A 17834-nucleotide genomic window follows, 5' to 3' on the forward strand; every position below is an offset into this window, starting at 1 on the left:
CGCCCGGGCGGAAGTGGGGCGCGCGGGGTACCTGGGCACCATGAGTGATATCCGCCACTCGCTGCTGCGCCGCGACGCGCTGAGCGCCGCCAAGGAGGTGCTGTACCATCTGGACATCTACTTCAGCAGCCAGCTGCAGAGCGGGCCGCTGCCCATCGTGGACAAGGGCCCTGTGGAGCTGCTGGAGGAGTTCGTGTTCCAGGTGCCCAAGGAGCGCGGCGCGCAGCCCAAGGTACCTGTCCCGGCCGTGCCCTTCCCCTGGATGACAGGCGCTCGCCCAGCCCCTCGGTTCTTGCCCCGGGTTTTGTTCCTGCAGCAGTCCCCCATTCCCCTGCCCGGCAGTCTTGTGGCATTGCCCAACCTAGTGTCTAGTTTGCAGGCTGTGACAGCTGCGACCCAGTGTTGTTCAAGGAGAAGACTTTGGGGGCTGTCCACTTATCTCATTAAAGCCCTGTTTTCTAGAATTCTAAACCATGTGGGCTATCCTGTCTGTATGCTCCAGGGTGATACCTAATGACTTTTTCCTGAGTTTAATCTCATCATTCTACTCCCTGGGACCTGGGTTTCTGGAAAGCATCCCGGGGAACATAATATATTCCCTAACTTCTTACTGTGTGAACAAACAAGCACGTGAATGCCACATTTCTCATAGTTTTTTTCCTGGATTTGTTTTACAGAGACTGAATTCACTGCAGGAGCTTCAGCTTCTTGAAATCATGTGCAATTATTTCCAGGAGCAAACCAAGGACTCTGTGCGGCAGATTATTTTCTCATCGCTTTTCAGTCCTCAGGGGAACAAAGCTGATGACAGTAGAATGAGCTTGTTGGGAAAGCTGGTCTCCATGGCTGTGGCTGTGTGTCGAATCCCGGTGTTGGAGTGTGCAGCCTCATGGCTCCAGGTACTGCTCTGGAAATAGCCTTCCTCCCGAAGTCTCTGAAGATGAGTTTACTTCATAAATGTTCATTTAATTGGATTTCTTGAGGAGGCCTTTTCCACATGTATTGTAGAATGTCCTTTATCATTGCTACCCTGTGTACTGATACCCGTATTCCAGTCCCATTTTTATGTACAGAGCATTATAATTCTTGAGGGCATGTTTTGGCTTAATTTGTTACTGGGGATTGAACCAAGGAACTTTACGCTGAGCTACATCTCTAGCCCCATCTTTTTTTTTTTTTTTTTTTTTTTTTTTTTTTTTTTTTTTAAAAAAAAATTTTTTTTTTTTTTTTTTTTGGTTTAATTGTGAGAGGGGGTCTTGCTAAATCCAGAGTGCTGAGATTACAGATGTGTGCTGCCAGGCCCACATAAATTAAGTTTTTAAAACAAAATGTTACATCTTCAGACCAAGTGAAAAATCTTCTGGGGGAAAATAAGGTAGGATTTTGAAAACTATGTATGCAGTCTTAAAGATGAGATTTTAAAAGTCATTATATATTATATAAGTTATAGCAATGCTTACCTGTTATTAGAGGGTTGTTCTCTATACATTTAGATCCGTAAGCATGTGTTATCTCATATAGTTCCAAAGTGATATCATGCAGTTGATAACTTAATGAATATAGTGAAGGAAAAAGTATATATTTACAATAAATTTAGTGTTAGGAAGTATTTTAGAGGATTCATTTTGTTTTGTTTCTGTGGTACTCTACTTTTATTTTTTTTAATAAATTTTATTGTGTCCCACCACTCCCCTCCCAAGTGCTACTCTACTTTTAGAGTGATTGTTGACCAAAAATTTGTGTGAATGTGTTCCTTAGCCAAGCTACCAGAATGTACTACATTCAGTTTCATAAAGCTCCTTTATTTCCAAGTACTTGAAATCTTTTCTTTCCCAATTTAATTAAATGTTGTTTAAAAAATAATTTTGCTTATCCATAAAATTTGGCCAGCAAAAACATACTGTTAGGTGTAGTGTGCAAGTAAGTCACAGTGAAACATATACCTTAATTTTTCTCAATTCAATTTGTGCTCTGGAGCTACAGCTTCCTTAGCAACTGGTGAATGTGGCCTGAGCAAATGATAGGCTGGTATATACAGGGGAAGAGAAGGTATATACAGAGGAAGGTGAGGATATAGGATTCAAAAGTATTAGAGGAACCTGTCAAAGAGAATAGGGCTGTAAGAGGAATTTGGAAAGTGCCTCTCAACAAAAACATTTTCCTCAGAATCTCTTCAAAGTGGTAGCAGCTGTTAATTTTTTTTGTTTTTGGTTTTGGTTTTGGTTTTGGTTTTGGTTTTTGGCGACAGGGTCTCACTATGTAGTTCAGACTGCTCTGGAGCATTGTGTGGCCCAGGTTGGTCTTGAACTTGCAGCGATCTTCCTGCCTCAGCCTCCTGAGTGCTGGGATTATAGGCGTGCGCCACCACACCCAGCGCAGCTGTTAATTTTTAATCTGTTAGTGTCTCACCTGGAATCCTGTAGGGTTACAAAAGTTGTCATTTTCTCACCTGAAGTCAGAAATCATCTTTCCTAAGTAAACTTCAAAGCCAGGATTGGCAGACTCTATGTAAATATTTTAGTCTTTGCAAGCCATGGAATCTCTTGCATCTACTCAAATTTGCCCTCACAGTGCAAGAGCAGCTTTAGACAGCAGGCAAGCAAGTGAGCCCACCGTGTCTCCATGAAACTATTCCGAGAGGCAGGAGGTGGAATGGATTTGGTCTGTGGGCTTTAGATTGCTGGCTCCTGCTTCAAAGGAAGCTGTTAGCATCCTTCTGCACTCTGGAAAGTAGCTATGCCAGTTCTGGTGGTCCTCACTGTCTATAGTTGCTACCTGCTAACTCATGATACCTGTAGTTACATGGCTTATGGCTTTTTTCCAGCGAACACCTGTGGTCTACTGTGTGCGGCTCGCCAGGGCCCTGGTGGATGACTACTGCTGTTTGGTGCCAGGCTCTGTTCAGACCCTGAAGCAGATATTCAGCGCCAGCCCTCGCTTCTGCTGCCAGTTCATAACATCCGTCACTGCGCTGTATGACCTGTCATCAGGTAAAAGAGAAACGTGATGTAGCCATCAAAAAAGCTTCAGCTGATGGCTGGTCTTAGTTCCCAGTGAGTGCTTTGGCCCTTTTTCTTTATTTTTGGCCTAAAGGTAAATGTGTGGGCAGCTGGACCTGTGCAGTTTGCCAAGAGGGAAATTTTCTTAGTGTCCCCAGTTGCCTGAGTTGCAATGGTGTAAGTGGCAAATAGCCCAAAAAGCCAGGTTGGAGTCTGGTGAGATGTGGCCTTCTCCTCAGAAATATGACTTCTTTTTTATCTCCCACTTTTTATTTTGAAAAAATCCAGAAAAGTTACAATAGTACAATAACCACTCATATACTTTCCAGCTAGATTGAACCTACGTACACACTGAGCTATACCCCTAGCCCTTTTTTTAAAAAAGCAATATTTTATTTTGAGATAGGATTTCTCCATATTACCAAGTTGCCTATGCTGGGCTCAAATTTGTGACCCTCCTCCCTCATCCTCCCAGAGTGCTGAGATTATAGGCATGTACCACAACACCCAGCTCTGGTGAGCAGCTTTGTATACAGAAGCTGGCTCAAAGTTTGATTTTTTTGTTTGTATTTCAAGTTCCTCTACTCTTGCTGCACAGAGGACTGACGAATAATTTAATTCTTCTAGCAGTGTGAGAGCCTGCAATGACATTTCTGTTTACATTTTCTGTTCAGCTCAGTATTGGTCTCTGCCAGCCCTCTGACTGTATTTGAGCCTTTGTAATCTTTTTTCTTGCTGTTAACTTTTTAGCTCTTGAGAAAGTTTGTGTGGCAATAGTGTGGACATGCAAGCACATACCATATCCCCACACTAGTCCCACACTCTCTTGTAGAGCACTTTGTCACTGGGGTAGGAGGCAGCTCTTGTGGAGCAGTGCCACCCTCCTAACAAGAAATCATCCCTGGTCTCCTGCAGGGTTTCTTGAGAATGCTTATTACCTGGGTCCTGTGTTCAGGCCTGTGGTTTTCTTATAGGAAAGATTTAACTGAACCCAGTTCATAGCATTATAGTTGATTTTCAGATCATCACTTGTTGCAGGCCAACAAAACAGAAGTTGGCCTTGACATTGGGAATGGATACATTAGTATGTGGAACAGAAAATAATGTTTGAGATGACTGCTGACATGCAGAGTGTATCTGAAACATTGTGTTTTTCTCATAAGCTGGTGTGTGTCAGTTGTTAGTGATTCCCCAAGCCACTGGCGCATGGTGGTGATCTGGGAGGGACAGGCCTAAAACCACTGTCAGAAGAGTGATGGAAGCTATCCTTCTGGTAATGAGAGCACCTGGGTGAGTCCACACCTTCATCGCAAAAGGAAGACACCTCATCCTGCAGTGTCCTCCTGCCTAAGTGGTACAGAGAACTCTGGTCTCATTTCCTAAGTGAAGGAGTCACACACCCATTGCACATGCTTAATTGTGTGCCTGAGTTCAGGCTTTTGGAGAGGCCTTTGCTCAGACCTGGGGTATACTATGGAGCTGTGGGTGTGAGCCTGGTGTTGCCTACACAGAAACATCTGTAGATTTTAAGAGTCTGGATGCACAATTGCCAAGTGAGGGTTATAGACAAATGCTGCTACCTGCTGCTGCTGTCACCTCACATCAGCAATGGCAGTGTCTTAAGAGCAAATGGTCAGCAGGAACGATCTTGAGGCAAGACCCACTACAGGAGATAGAGCAGCCAGCAACCTTCCTCCATCATGTGCCTGGCTTCCCACACTGTCCTCTTCCGTGTTTGGCTTTGAAAGAGTACTGTCATCCTTATCTTCCCTGCAAACTGGGGGTGCACTGCCCCAGAAGTGACTGGGGACACAGCCAGCCTGTAAGCTTGGCATGCCAACCCCAGGATGGGTGATGTGGCCTGGTGGTCTAAGAGCCAGGCTCCTTTAGGTCAGACCTGAGCTTGCCATGTACTCCTGATGTGTCCTAGGAAATTATCTAGCATCATTATACCCATTTCCTCATCCTCTGGGAATAATTGATGGAGCTATGTCAGGATTTAATGCATTTGTCTGTGAAAAGGACTGAGACCAGAGTCCAACATAGGAAGTTCAGCATCAGTATCAACATTCATCCTCATTATTTTCTCTCTCTAAACCCTGGAGCTTGCCAGGTCTCAGGGATCACAGGCAATCAAGCTGTTGCTTAGACCAGAGTTCTGGCTTTGGGGCTGGGATGGTTGTTGGCAGTGGAAAGATGGCTGGCAGGACAATTTTTTCAAAGCATGGTGGAGTACTAAGGAATTATTAACCTAACAGTTACTTTTCTGAGTCTCTACTTTGGGCAGAGGCTCCTGGACACCAGGGATGTAACATTTACTAAGCCTTCATGGGGTGGATGTTCTAGCAAACAAGACAGAAAATAGGCGAGGCAGTAGTGATCTGAGTGGTATTTTTCTTAAGGCATAATTCCCCTACAGTGCAGTGCATGGGGTAAGTGTAAAGTTAGATGTGTTTTGACAGATGTATACATTCATGGAACTGCTGCCCAATCAAGGCAGGAATGCTGTGAACTTGAGGATCTGTCTTCCTTTATCCACTTCTCCCTTCTGTCCTTAAGACCAAGAACGCTTCTGACTGAATGGTCTTTGTTTGCAGATGATCTCATCCCACCTTTGGATTTACTTGAAATGATTGTCAGCTGGATTTTTGAGGATCCACGGTTGATTCTTATCACTTTTTTAAATACTCCGATTGCAGCCAATCTCCCAATAGGATTTTTAGAGCTCACCCCACTCATTGGATTGATCCGCTGGTGCGTGAAGGCCCCCCTGGCTTACAAAAGAAAGAAGAAGCCCTGTTTGTCGAATGGCCACATCAGTAATAAGGTCACAAAGGACTCAGGTGTCGGGATGGACAGAGACTCCCATGTCTTGTACTCCAAACTCCACCTCAGTGTCCTGCAGGTTCTCATGACACTACAGCTGCACTTGACTGAGAAGAATCTGTATGGGCGTCTGGGGCTGATCCTGTTTGACCACATGGTCCCGCTGGTAGAGGAGATCAACAGACTTGCGGATGAACTGAACCCCCTCAATGCTTCCTCAGAGATAGAGCTCTCGCTGGACCGGCTGGCACAGGCTTTGCAGGTAGCCATGGCCTCAGGAGCCCTGCTGTGCACAAGAGGTGAGTACTTCCCTGCCAGGCCTCCCAGGAGTGGTGGCAACACTGCCTAGGCAGAGAGAAAATAGGAACTCCTAGACAGACATTGGTTTTTATTCTTTTAGGACTTCTTTCCTTCTGTAAATGCAGGGGATGAGGGTGGAGATCTCAGTTTGTCCCCTAGTGGTGCCCCCTCACCCTGCTGTCCCTATCACAATCCTCATGTGCCGTCAGTGTGCTATCTGAACATCACCTGGCTCTTCTGGCTTAGGACTGGGAACTGGGCATGAGGAATCTTTTTTTCCTGCGGTCCCTTTTTCTTAAGGCATAATTCCCCTACAGTGTAATGTATGGAGTAAGTGTAAAGTTAGATGTGTTTTGACAGTTGTATACATTCATGAAACTGCTGTCCAGTGAAGACATGCTCCCATTGCCTGTTCTGAAGGTTCTGTCATTCTCCTGCATTTCAGTCCTTGAGTCTGTCTGAGGAGTGGCCTGGTGCCAGAAATCCACTCTTCTTTGGTTTTGCACTGTTGACTCAGTCACAAAGGTGGCCCCACTCAATGGCTGCTGGTGATGAGTGTCCAGTCTTACCTCTAATTCTGGAGTGGCTTGACTGGCTACACAACGAGAGCCTTGCCCTTGATTACTTTCCCAGCCACCTAACCATTTGCTTGGTGGCTTCTTTTATTTTGGACCTTTTTTTTTCTATAATAAAGTTTAATTGGGGAGGAGGGTGGATTTAGCTCAGTGGGTGCCGCTGCCTGCCTTGCAAGCACAAAGTCCCAAGTTCGATCCCTGGCACCAAAAAAAAAAAGTTTAATTTATAAATTAGGTATAGTAAGATTAGCAACAGTAAAATGGAACAATTATAACAGTATGCTGTACTGTGCATTGTGGTGCACACCTGTAATCCCAGCACTTGGGAGGCTGAAGTAGGATTGCTGTGAGTTCGAGGCCAGCCTGAATTACACTACAAAGTGGGACTCTATCAGGAAAAAAAAAATTGTGTGCATGTGTGTAAGTGGCAAGTTACCCAAACACAAGCATTTCAGTACTGCCACAGTCAGTCACCCTAACGGACCCAGTAACTAATGGGTTGGTAAGTGTATGCTGTGTGGATATACTGGAAAAAGTGTGGTGATTGAGACTGATCAAGATTACGTCAAAATACCCTGCAATTTTAAATTTATGGATTATTTCTGGAATTTTTCATTTATTATTTTCAGACTGCAGGGAACTGAAATCACAAAGTGAAATTGGATAAGAGAGGACTGTTGTGTCTATTTCTAGAAAATTATTAGCAACAAATGGTGTTATCATTTTGGATTTTCTGGGGTGTTTTTGTTTTTGGTACTGAGGATCAAACTAAGGACCTTGCAGGCACGGTGCCACTGAGCTAACTCCCTGGCCCAGTGTTACTATTTTTGAATAGCACTTGAAGCGGTTGTTGAAGTCTTATTGTCTTCCCTTTTTTTGTTTTTGTTTTTTTGGTAGTACAGGGGACTGAACCCCAGGCCTTTGCCCTGAGCTACATCCCCAGCCCATTTTTACAGTTTTTAAAATTTCAAGACAGAGCCTCACTAAGCACTAAGCCCAGGCTGGGCTTGAGCCCACTGTCCTCCTGCCATAACTTCCTAGAGTACTGTGGACCACAGGTTACACCACCATGCCTCATCTTCACTTTTTCTCTTGTTTTGTTGTTTTGTTGTTGTTGTTGGTGGTGTTGGTGTTGGTGGTGGTGGTGGTGGTGTGTGTGTGTGTTTTATTTTGTTGGTACATTTTAGATATACGTAATGATAACAGGAAATTGTACCTGTACATTATATATTTTGCTGCTTTTTTTCCCCATTCCCCTCCTTTCCCTTCAAACCTCCCCCACCTTATTTATAAAAGCTTTGTTTCCATTTTTTTCCTTTTCTTGTTTTTTTTCTTTCTCTTCTTTTTTTTTTCTCAAACTGCCCCACCCAGTTCTTCTTTTCCTTTGAATATTTTCTTCCTGTTTGACAATATCTGTTAAACATTTTGGTCCTCATGTACACTTTCAGTTTCTCACATCAGAGGAACAATTTAACATGTATGTCTTATTTATTTAACTTAAAAGTATGGTCTCAGTGTGCATCCATTTAGCCAGAAATGTCTCTAGTTTATGTTTCTTTGTGGCTGAATAGTAGTCCATTTTATTTAAAAAAAAATAGTCTTCTTTATCCAATCACCATTTGATAGGCATTTGGGCTGTTTTAAAGATTTAGCTATTACAAATTCTGCTGCTATAAACGCAGGTGTATACAGTGTACACATATCACTGTGGTAAGATTTAGTTTGTTTGTTTGTTTGTTTGGTACTGGCGATCGAACTCAGGACCTTGTGCTTGTGAGGCAAGTGTGGTGCCATTGAGCTAAACTCCAGCCCGGTATGATTTAGTTTTTTGAGGAATCTCCACTGATGTTCCCAGTGGTTGCACCAGTCTATACTCCCACCAATAATGGAGAAAGATTCCTTTTCCCCCACAGCCCCACCAGCATTTATTATTGGCAATGAGGTGGAGCAATCCATTAGTCAACCACTTGGACTCCTTGAAGTGGTAACAATGGAGGTACCAAAACAGAGGAAAGAGGCTCTGGAAAAATCAAATCAGAAATTAATTCTCAGATAACTACAGAGATAATGACCATAAGGAAAGACATGCTTAGTAACTCAAGAGCAGATACAGATTAAAAAAAAAAAAAAATAGAGGAGCTGAAGAAATGATGAATACCCAGCATAGGAAAGAAATGGAACACATGAAACACATTCAGGCAGTTATCTAAGGAATTAAAATTTTCCATTGAAAGTTTCCACAGCTGAATAAGTGAATATGAGGACAGAATTTCAGATACAGAAGACAGGACTATGGTTAGTGAACATGAAAAGAAATATTTTTTAAAAAATACCAAGGGACCATGAGAAATCAATCCAACAGCTACTAAATGATGTAAAAAGAATAAAAGATTGATGGGAGTCAGTGATGGAATAAGAGCACAAAAGACTATAAATAAACTATTCAGAAGTAATTGCAGAAAACTTCCCAAACAGGGAAAGAGAATTTGACATGCAGATAAGTGAGGCATATAGAACTCAAATTAGCTGTGATAAAAAAAAAAATCCACACCTAAGCATGTGATAGGATTCCAACACACGGACAAAATATTGAAAGCTGTTAGAGAAAAGAAATATATCACATACAAAGGAAGCCCAATCAGAATCACAGCAGACTTCTCAACACAAAACCCTCAAGGAGAGTGTGGAGCAAAGTATTTCAAGCCCTAAAAGAAAACAACCTCCAACCCAGATTGATGTGTCCTGCAAAACTGTCTTTCAAAATTGAGGGAGAAATAAGATACTTTATGACAAAGAGCACCGAGGAACTTCACGAATACAAGCCAGCACTCCAAAATGTTCCTTTGGACCCATTTTTAAAGCAGAAACTGCGGAAAAGGGGAACTGAATTTCTAAAATAATTTCTGAAAATACGTAGTATCAGGCACTGTTGCTGACTTGCTAGCATCCTAGAAAAGAACCACCTCAGCAAACAGTTCATCTTATCTCCAGTCTGTTGCTAATCATATGTCTCCTTAATTGCAGATGACCTGAGAACCCTGTGCTCCAGGCTGCCTCATAACAAGTAGGTGCCTTGTTTGCTGGCATTGCTGGGACAGGGTGTCGGGAGGCAAAACACAGCCAACCCCTTTGTCCTGGGTTCCGTAGGGTGAGTTGTGCTGCAGGGTTCAGAGCTTCTTTGTAAGGAGCCCTTTGGGACCTGATGATAAGTGGGAGCAGAAACAACAGCTTCACCCACATGAGAAGAACCTTAAGTAGAGCATAAACATGGGCTAAGCGTCATGGGAAGAAACCAGAGCCCACCTCACTCAGTCTGCTTCTGTTTGGTGGGAGGGCAGATGCTGGTGACACTGAAATTACACTCTTGGGGAAAGACTGCACAGCCACCAACCCAGAGCACAGGGTGTCGGTTACATGGGGGCTTGGGTTTCTGAGTGATGCTCTGTGTGGTTTGCGGTGACCTCGAGCAGTCTTTTCACCTGCCTGTGAGCCTCAGTTTTCCCCTTGTAAAAAGGGGGACAGGTACTGTTGCTGCCTCCCATGGTGGAATGAAAGAGTTGGTGTTTGTAAACTTCCTGTCGTCATCCCTACCACATGGAATCTTTTCCATAGCCTCAGTTGTGCTCTGGAAAGCAGGAATAGGGTTGCACACTGCTGCTTCCTGTCCTTGTAACCTTGGGCAAGTTCCTTGTCTCCTGTCACCTGTTTTCTCATCTCAAAAAAATCATAGTTCCTGCCTCAGGTTTCCCTTGCCTTGCTACACCATAGGGCTTTGTGAAGACTGAGTGAAAACCCAGAAAGTTCAATCCTCAGTACCACAAAAAACAGAAAGCTTTTGGAGCAGTACTTGGGGTACGGTATTAGCAAGTGTTAGCTGCTGTCACCATTGCTGCTCCTGTAATAACTTAGGATTTTCACTTCTGTGAATCTGTTCTTGGCAAAGAAGCCAGAAAGTATGTGCACAAAAATGTCTCATACAAATGCAATCTTGTAAGCAGTAGACACCTGAAAACAGCTTAACCAGAGCACAAGGAGAATTGGTGAATTAGCCCCATGATTCCTCAAAGGGTCGAACATTATATATCCACTAAAAATAGTCATTGAGGCAGCTGTGCAAGGATATGTTTATAGTTGAAGGCAGAACTGGGCAATTGGTAGGATTTTTAGTGTTCTTTCCCAACTCAGGTTGGTCCTTAACGAGGAGGCACAGGGCTCGAAGATTGGCTCTTGGCAGGTAGTGTGGATCAGGAAGTAGGGCAGCAGTAGCTGGACTGTGACTGTCATGGCCCCCCGGGCCTGGTCCCCTGGTTTTGTCAAGCCAATGAATCTTGAGTTTCTTTTTTCTTTTTTTTTTGTGGGGGGGTGTTTTTTTTTCAGTGGGTCCTGGGGATCAAACTCGGGCTTTTGTGCTTGCAAGGCAGGCAGTGGAACCATTGAGCCAAATCCCTGGCACTTCAAGCCAGTGAATCTGAACAGGAGCTCATTGAGACAGAAATGTGCAGAACTAGAGGCTGGGGCTGAGCTAGATGTGGAGGAAGGGCAGGTTTATTCCATGTTCAGGGACCCTGTTGTCCAGCCTTACTGATAGGATCTTCCGGTGAAATGGAAGTCTGTGGGGCGGGGCAGTGCTTGCTATGTTCCACACAGCAGGGTCATGCTGTCCCAGGCCAGCTCTCCTCCAGGAGACCCCCTGCTCTTTTTCTTCTGAGCCCCAAGAAAATTCCTTGGAATTTCACTCAACAATACTTTGAATTCTGGTGGTCTCTTTGGTATTACTCAACTTCCCAACTAGACTGAAAATACTTTCAATAGTGTCTCTGACAGGATGTGTAGGTTCAAACAGAAAATCTTCATTTTGTCTCTGTGGTACTGCTTGGGTTGGTTAAATTTTTTATCAAGTTTCTTACCAAGTGTCATAAAAAAGTAAATATAAGTGAAAGGAAGGTGCTACTGACCCCGTGCCTGAGGCCCACCTGAAGGTTTGGAGCCCCTTTGTGCCGGAGCTAGGTGGGTAGGGGTCAACTGTGATCAGCCAGCCCCTTCCCCTGGGAGAACTGGCCAGTGGCCAGAGAGCTGGCAGTCCACCTGGAGGACAGGCTATCACAAGATACAGCAGCATCACTCTGGCAGTGTGTTGGGGAGGTGCATTGTCACAGGATGAGGGGCAGAGGGAGAACCAGACCTGGCAGCCTTCATGTGGTAATAGGAGAGACTGGCATGGACCCTCCAGACCAGCAAGGCTCAGATTAAAGTAAGCAGTGCCCATTTGTCAGCCGCAGAGTGGGAGGCCAGGGACAAGTTGGGGAAGGAGGCCTGTGTCCTCAGCATGAAGAGCAGTTTCTGATGGGGAACAGCCTTGGGGAGTCAATTGAGGCTACATGAGGAGAGCTGAAAGTGGTAAGTGATGCTGGGAAATTCTGCTGATCATCCTAGAAGGCCTGGAGCACAGAGGAGAAACCCTATGTGGAATCTCAGAAGGATCCAGTGAACTGGACACAGTAGTCCAAGCCTGTAATCCCAGCACTCTGGCAAACTGCAGCAAGAGGATTGCAAGTTTGAGCCCAGCCTGTGTGATTTAGACACTCTCAAAAATAACAAATGGCTTAAATAATAGTAATAATAATAAATTTTAAAGTGAAAAGGGCTGGGAATGTATCTTGGTGTAAACCCTGTGGGTTCGATCCCCAGGACCACCAGAAAAAGGGAAGGGAAGGGACAGGCAGCTGGGCAGGGTGTTTGCAGATAGTAGGGGTCTAGGCTGCCAGTGGGGCAGGTGTTCAGGGAGACCTGGGGCCAGGCCTGGTGGGGAAGCTGTAGTGCTGGTGTAGGGGAGCATGTGAGCCAGATGGGCTACAGCTCTGCAGGTTGGGGGCAGTGGGCTCTGTAATCAGGGGGGCTGGTATCAACGTATAAACTGTCAAGGGAGTGCTGTGCTGGACTCTTCAGGCTTATTTGAAAAGCTGGCTTTAAAGGTATTGATGATACTTGAATTTACTTAAAATGCAGTTATTAAGAATGACTTTGAGAGCTGGGCATGGTGCCATTGGGTCTGTAATCCCAGCACTCAGGAGGTTGAGGAGTTCCCATGTGTCCCACAACCTGCAGTGTAGACTCCACTCCACAAGTCACTGCTGGGTTCCTGGCTTTCCCCCTGTTGGTGCCTCCTCTGGCTAAATCTTGCAACCCTGGGTCATCTGCTGATCTGTTCCCCACCCAGTAGCTCCCTCCCTCCTCTTTGCTCAGTAATGTCCAGCTGCCTGGAAGCCCGTGTGACGAGGCGTCTCCATGTCCTGGTAACAGATGCAGAGGAACAGAGCAGACCCCAAAGCATGAATGCTGCAGGACAAGGTTGTGACCCTGGTGATCCTAATGTTTCTCCTTGTTTCTGCAGCCTGCTCCAGCTAGTGATCTCCGGCCCAGTGCAGCAGTCACCACACACAGCACTCCCCCCTGGATTCTACCCTCACATCCACACGCCCCCACTGGGCTATGGGGCCGTACCAGCCCATCCTGCTGCCCACCCCGCCCTGCCCACGCATCCTGGGCACACCTTCATCTCCAGTGTGACGTTTCCATTCAGGCCAATCCGCTAGGCCAGCCTGTAGTGAGCTGTCTCGCGGCCATGTGCCTTCTGCACCCGGGTTGAGGGAACCTTCTGGAGAGAAGGGTGCTGGCCCCCCAGAAGAGGAGCAGGTGGCCCCTCCTGGCTGGCAGAATCATCTTCGTTTGAAGTTCCAAGTTGTCACAGTCCAGGTACCTGCCTGGTCACATTCTTAAAAATCCAGATTGGATGGATGAAAGGAAAACACACAGCCCTCTGCAGGGTGCACTGCGAGTGTTTTTAATATGCTGGTTCTGCAGGCCCTGGCTCACCTGCCATCATTTAGACGAATCCTCAGAGCCTGTGCCCAGAGGAGCACTGAGGAGAAGTGTGCGTCCGTCTGCTCGGCCTCTCCTATGAATGTGACATGCCCCTGCCACAGTTACCGGCTCCTTTTGCAGCTCCGTGAGCTCAGAGTGCAAATGGTGTGACCCAAGCTCAGGCAGCACCGGTCGCCGCTCACAGACATCTGTCAGAGTTTCCTGTTACCTTGTAAAGGAACTTCTGTTTTATCGGGCCTCTCTAAATTTTCCTTTCATATGTTCAAATAAAATTTTTCTAAACAGTTTTATAGACTTCATGGGGGAAAAAAATTTTTTTTCAGGAGTGGAGATTGAACCTCACACCAAGCAAGTGCTGTGCCACTGAGCCACAGCCCAGCCTAGTGGGATGTATTTTAACAGTGTAATAAAGTTGAACTGTGGGGTTTCCTCCCCCGTCAACAATGATTACATTAAGAAAGTTGAATGTAAGTTTTTAATCTACTTTTGAAAGAAGCACTGTAGTGTCCCAACCCTGGCCCCCACCCAGCCTCTGGGCTCTGCTGTCACTTAGCTCTCTACCACTGTGTTGCTTCTAGTCCATGTTTTTTCTTCTCTCAGGTAAAAATATAGCCGTTGGGATTTTTAAAAATCTTATTGAGTTTATTGGTACCTTTTAAGTATACAGTACAGTTATATTCATCATTGGAATCTTGTACCCTTACATGACAGATCTTGGTTCTCATTTTTTCCCCATACCCCTGCCCTCCCTTCACCACCTCCACCCTCTCCTATTTACAGAGACTGTGTTTCCATTTTTTCCTCTTCTTATATTTTTTCTGATTTTTTTTTTCCTTTCTTTTTTTGAGACAGAGTCTTGCTGTGTAGTTATGGCTCCTCTTGTACTTAGCCCAGGCTAGCCTTGAACTCAGTGAACCTCCTGCCTCTGCCTCCCAAGTGCTGAGTTTATAGGCACCACACCACTCTTGGCTTTCAGTGGTTTTTTGTTTTGTTCTGTTTTGTTTTTTTTCTAGTATGCTGTTGGAAACTTAACTGCTTTGAGTTCTCATTAATTTGAGGAAGAAGGAAAGCTCAGCGACCATGTCAATATGGCTTCCCTAGCTTAAAAGTGAGAAGTGCAGTTGGTAACAGCAAACAGAGAATGAGAGGGCTAAAATTACCTTGTAGGAAAGGAATTAATCTTTTCGTTTATTTACCCTTCTATTCCTGGTTGAAGGCCATGTCCTGGAACACCAGACCAAACCCAGTAGCCTTGCAGAGTCCCGGGAGAGAGAGAGAGGGAGAGGGAGAGGGGGAGGGAGAGAGGGAGAGGAGCTGAGACCTTGCATATTAGGGCCGTCTTCACTTGGCAGCAACCATGTGTTCTTGCTCAGGGACAAGATCCCACAGCTTTCCCAGCCCCTGGAGTGGCAGCCACAGCCGGGGCAAAGGAACTGGCCTACAAGGTGAAGTTCTTCAGGAATCATTTTAAATTGCATTAAAGGGCCATGGACATAAAGGACCTTTTGAGTTTGATTTGATTATTTCTGATTAAACATGCTTTAAGTAAAACCTGCTAATGTCAGATCCCAAACTGCAGGAGAATGTGTGTGTCTATTTCAGTGGGACACTTTTGAAGAGGCTGAAAAGATCAGCACCCCGGCCAGTTCTTGGTACTTTACTCCTGTACAAAGTGTTTCAGAAAGAACTACAAATCAGCTCAATGTTACTTTCTTTTTCCTGTTTATCTCTGATCTGTGCAGTCTCCACCAAATGTTTCTAGGAGTTGGATGTATTTTAAATCCTCTCAGATCCAGGATTTTTTTTTTTTTTGATACTGAGGATCGAACTGAGGACCCCCCCACCCCCGCTTGCGAGGCGGGTGATGGTACCATTGAGCTAAACCCCTTGGCCCTGGTTCTTGCCAAAATAAAAAATGGAAAGAAAGCCACTAGCCAGGCAAGGTGGTACACACCTATAATCTTGACACTGGGAGAGTGAGGCAGGATGATCATGAGTTCAAGGCTAGCCTGGGTTATAGCAAGATTTTTGTCTCAAAATACTAGAGCCACAGAGTTCCTTTGGTGTCATTCTTTTTTTGTTTTTGTTTTTTGAGACAAGGTCTCTAGTGACATTCTTAACAGTCATTAAATCAACCTACTAAAAATGGAGGTGGAGGCTGAGTGTTCTCACATTCTCCATCTTGTCCTTATTAATGAAAATGGTACTTCCTATCTAGTAATTATTATGTGCCAGGCAGTTAAGGGTTTTACCTAACATTAAAATTAATATATGAGAAAATATTTGCAATATATAAAATAGTGTATCTATAGAACATATGAATACACATTAAAAGGCATTGAAGATGAAAGAAATGAATAGAAAAAAATGGCTAATAAATATGGACAGACTGGTAACCAGGGGAGTGTAGATTATAGGTTTTTCACTGCCTAGAGGTATACAGCAATGTCAAGTGGCAAACTGGTTTATCCACTCTTGAGAAATTAATAAAATGGCCTTGTGACCCAGCAACTCCAAAAACAAGGATATTCAGTGATAATTTGCTACAGTGTTTGTTTTTAAGAAGCAATTTTAGTGAGCTATAATTTACATACCTAGTTGACTGATTACAGGTACAGGTATTCTGGAAGGCTGAGGCAGGAGTTTCATAAGCCCAGCCTGGGCAAGTTAGCAACATTGTGGGACCCTGTCTTAAAAAAAAAATTTTTTTATTTTTTGGTACCAGGGATCAAACGTCAAAAAAATTTTTTAAAAGGATGTAGCTCAGTGTGAAGGTCCTTGGTTCAACCCAAAAATAATAAAATGTAAAATTCAGTGGTTTTTAGTATATTTATGCAGTGGTATAATCATCACCACTATATTAGAACCTTTCATCATCTCCAAAAGAAACCCTGCCTATAAGGAGTCACTAACTTGATTCCTAAGACTTGGGCAACCACTGGTCTACTTTCTGTCTATGCATTCATCTTTGCTGGGAATTTCATACAAATAGAATCACACAATACATGTGATTGGCATATTTTATGTCATAGCACAAGTCAGCACTTCCTTGTTAGAGCTGAACAATCCATTACCAATACCACATTTTATCCATTTATCAGTTACCTCAAAAAACCCCCCAACATAAAGAATGGCGGGAGAAAGGAAAAGGGATGTTTCCACCTTTGGGCTCTTTTTGAATATTGTTTATGTGTAAGTTGTGTGGAGATGTTTCCAATTTCCTTGGGAAAAAATATACAAAATTGCACAGGGTATTTTTTTTTTTAATAAGGAAAATCCAAATATGGCATAAGTAGCCATCCGCAGGGACCTGGCCAACTAGTTGTGAGCTCATGGGTCCTTAGGGATCAGACTGGTGATGTCAGTGGGTAATGCTGCCAGGATTAGACTCCAACAAAGACTGGGTACTCAGCTAAGCAGAACAAATTGCTGATCGATGCCATCTGCAGGCACCTGGGCCAGAATGAATGTTGCCAAGACTATAAGTTATCAAGGGGTGAAAAATCAGTTTTTAAAATTCTGTATTTTCTTAAAACAACAACCAAAAAACAAAAAAACAAAACAAAACAAAAAAACCCAAAATACCTTTCGAAGTGTGGCGTTCAAAATCAAGATAGTCAAGCCAGGTGTGGTGGCGCTTGCCTGTGGTCCCAGCACTTGGGAGCCTGAGGCAGGAAAATAGCTGTGAGTTCAAGGCCAGCCTAAAAGACTCAAAAAATCATCAACAACAACAAAAACAGACAAAAAAAGTCAATATAGTGATGGAGAGTGGCTTATAATGTAAATGTCATGCCAGGATTTATTGCTACATAAAACACGCTCGTGCACACACACACACACACACACACACACACACACGGACTATTGGGCTTGGTTCCTCAACTACAGATTTGCCTTTCCTGTCTTCCCTTTCTTCATTATTTATTCTCTCCCTTCTTCTTTCCCTCCCTCCCTCCATTCTTTTTATTTTGGGTTTGTTTTTTTGGTTTTTTTTAGATAAGTCCTTGCTATGTAAGTTCAGTCTGGCCTCAAACTTGATGTGAGCCTCCTGCCTCAGCCTCCCAAGTGCTGGGGTTATACGCATGTGGCACCACACCTGGTCAAATTTATTTTATTGACTGAAGTGATGGAGATAAGGTCCAGGGCCTTGCCATTGCTAGGCAACTGCACTACACTGAGCTATATCCTAACGCTTCCTTCTTTTTAGATATGCGCTCACTGTGTAGCTCAGCCTGGCCTCTAACTTGCTATC

The 17834-nt window shown here is 44.3% G+C and overlaps 1 protein-coding gene across 1 annotated transcript; it reads left to right on the top strand.

Moving 5' to 3' along the window:
* Positions 1-6: 6 nt before the first annotated feature.
* CUNH7orf26 (chromosome unknown C7orf26 homolog) lies at positions 7-14167 on the top strand. The gene is made up of 6 exons (XM_010642774.3): positions 7-232; positions 678-899; positions 2825-2990; positions 5597-6124; positions 9725-9764; positions 13092-14167. Exons 1-6 carry the CDS (start codon positions 41-43, stop codon positions 13291-13293), a joined length of 1350 nt encoding a protein of 449 aa, XP_010641076.1. The 5' UTR covers positions 7-40; the 3' UTR covers positions 13294-14167.
* Positions 14168-17834: the final 3667 nt, after the last annotated feature.

Source organism: Fukomys damarensis, unplaced genomic scaffold (genome assembly GCF_012274545.1).
Source record: "Fukomys damarensis isolate Sample0158 unplaced genomic scaffold, DMR_v1.0_HiC HiC_scaffold_17, whole genome shotgun sequence".
NCBI lineage: Eukaryota > Metazoa > Chordata > Mammalia > Rodentia > Bathyergidae > Fukomys > Fukomys damarensis.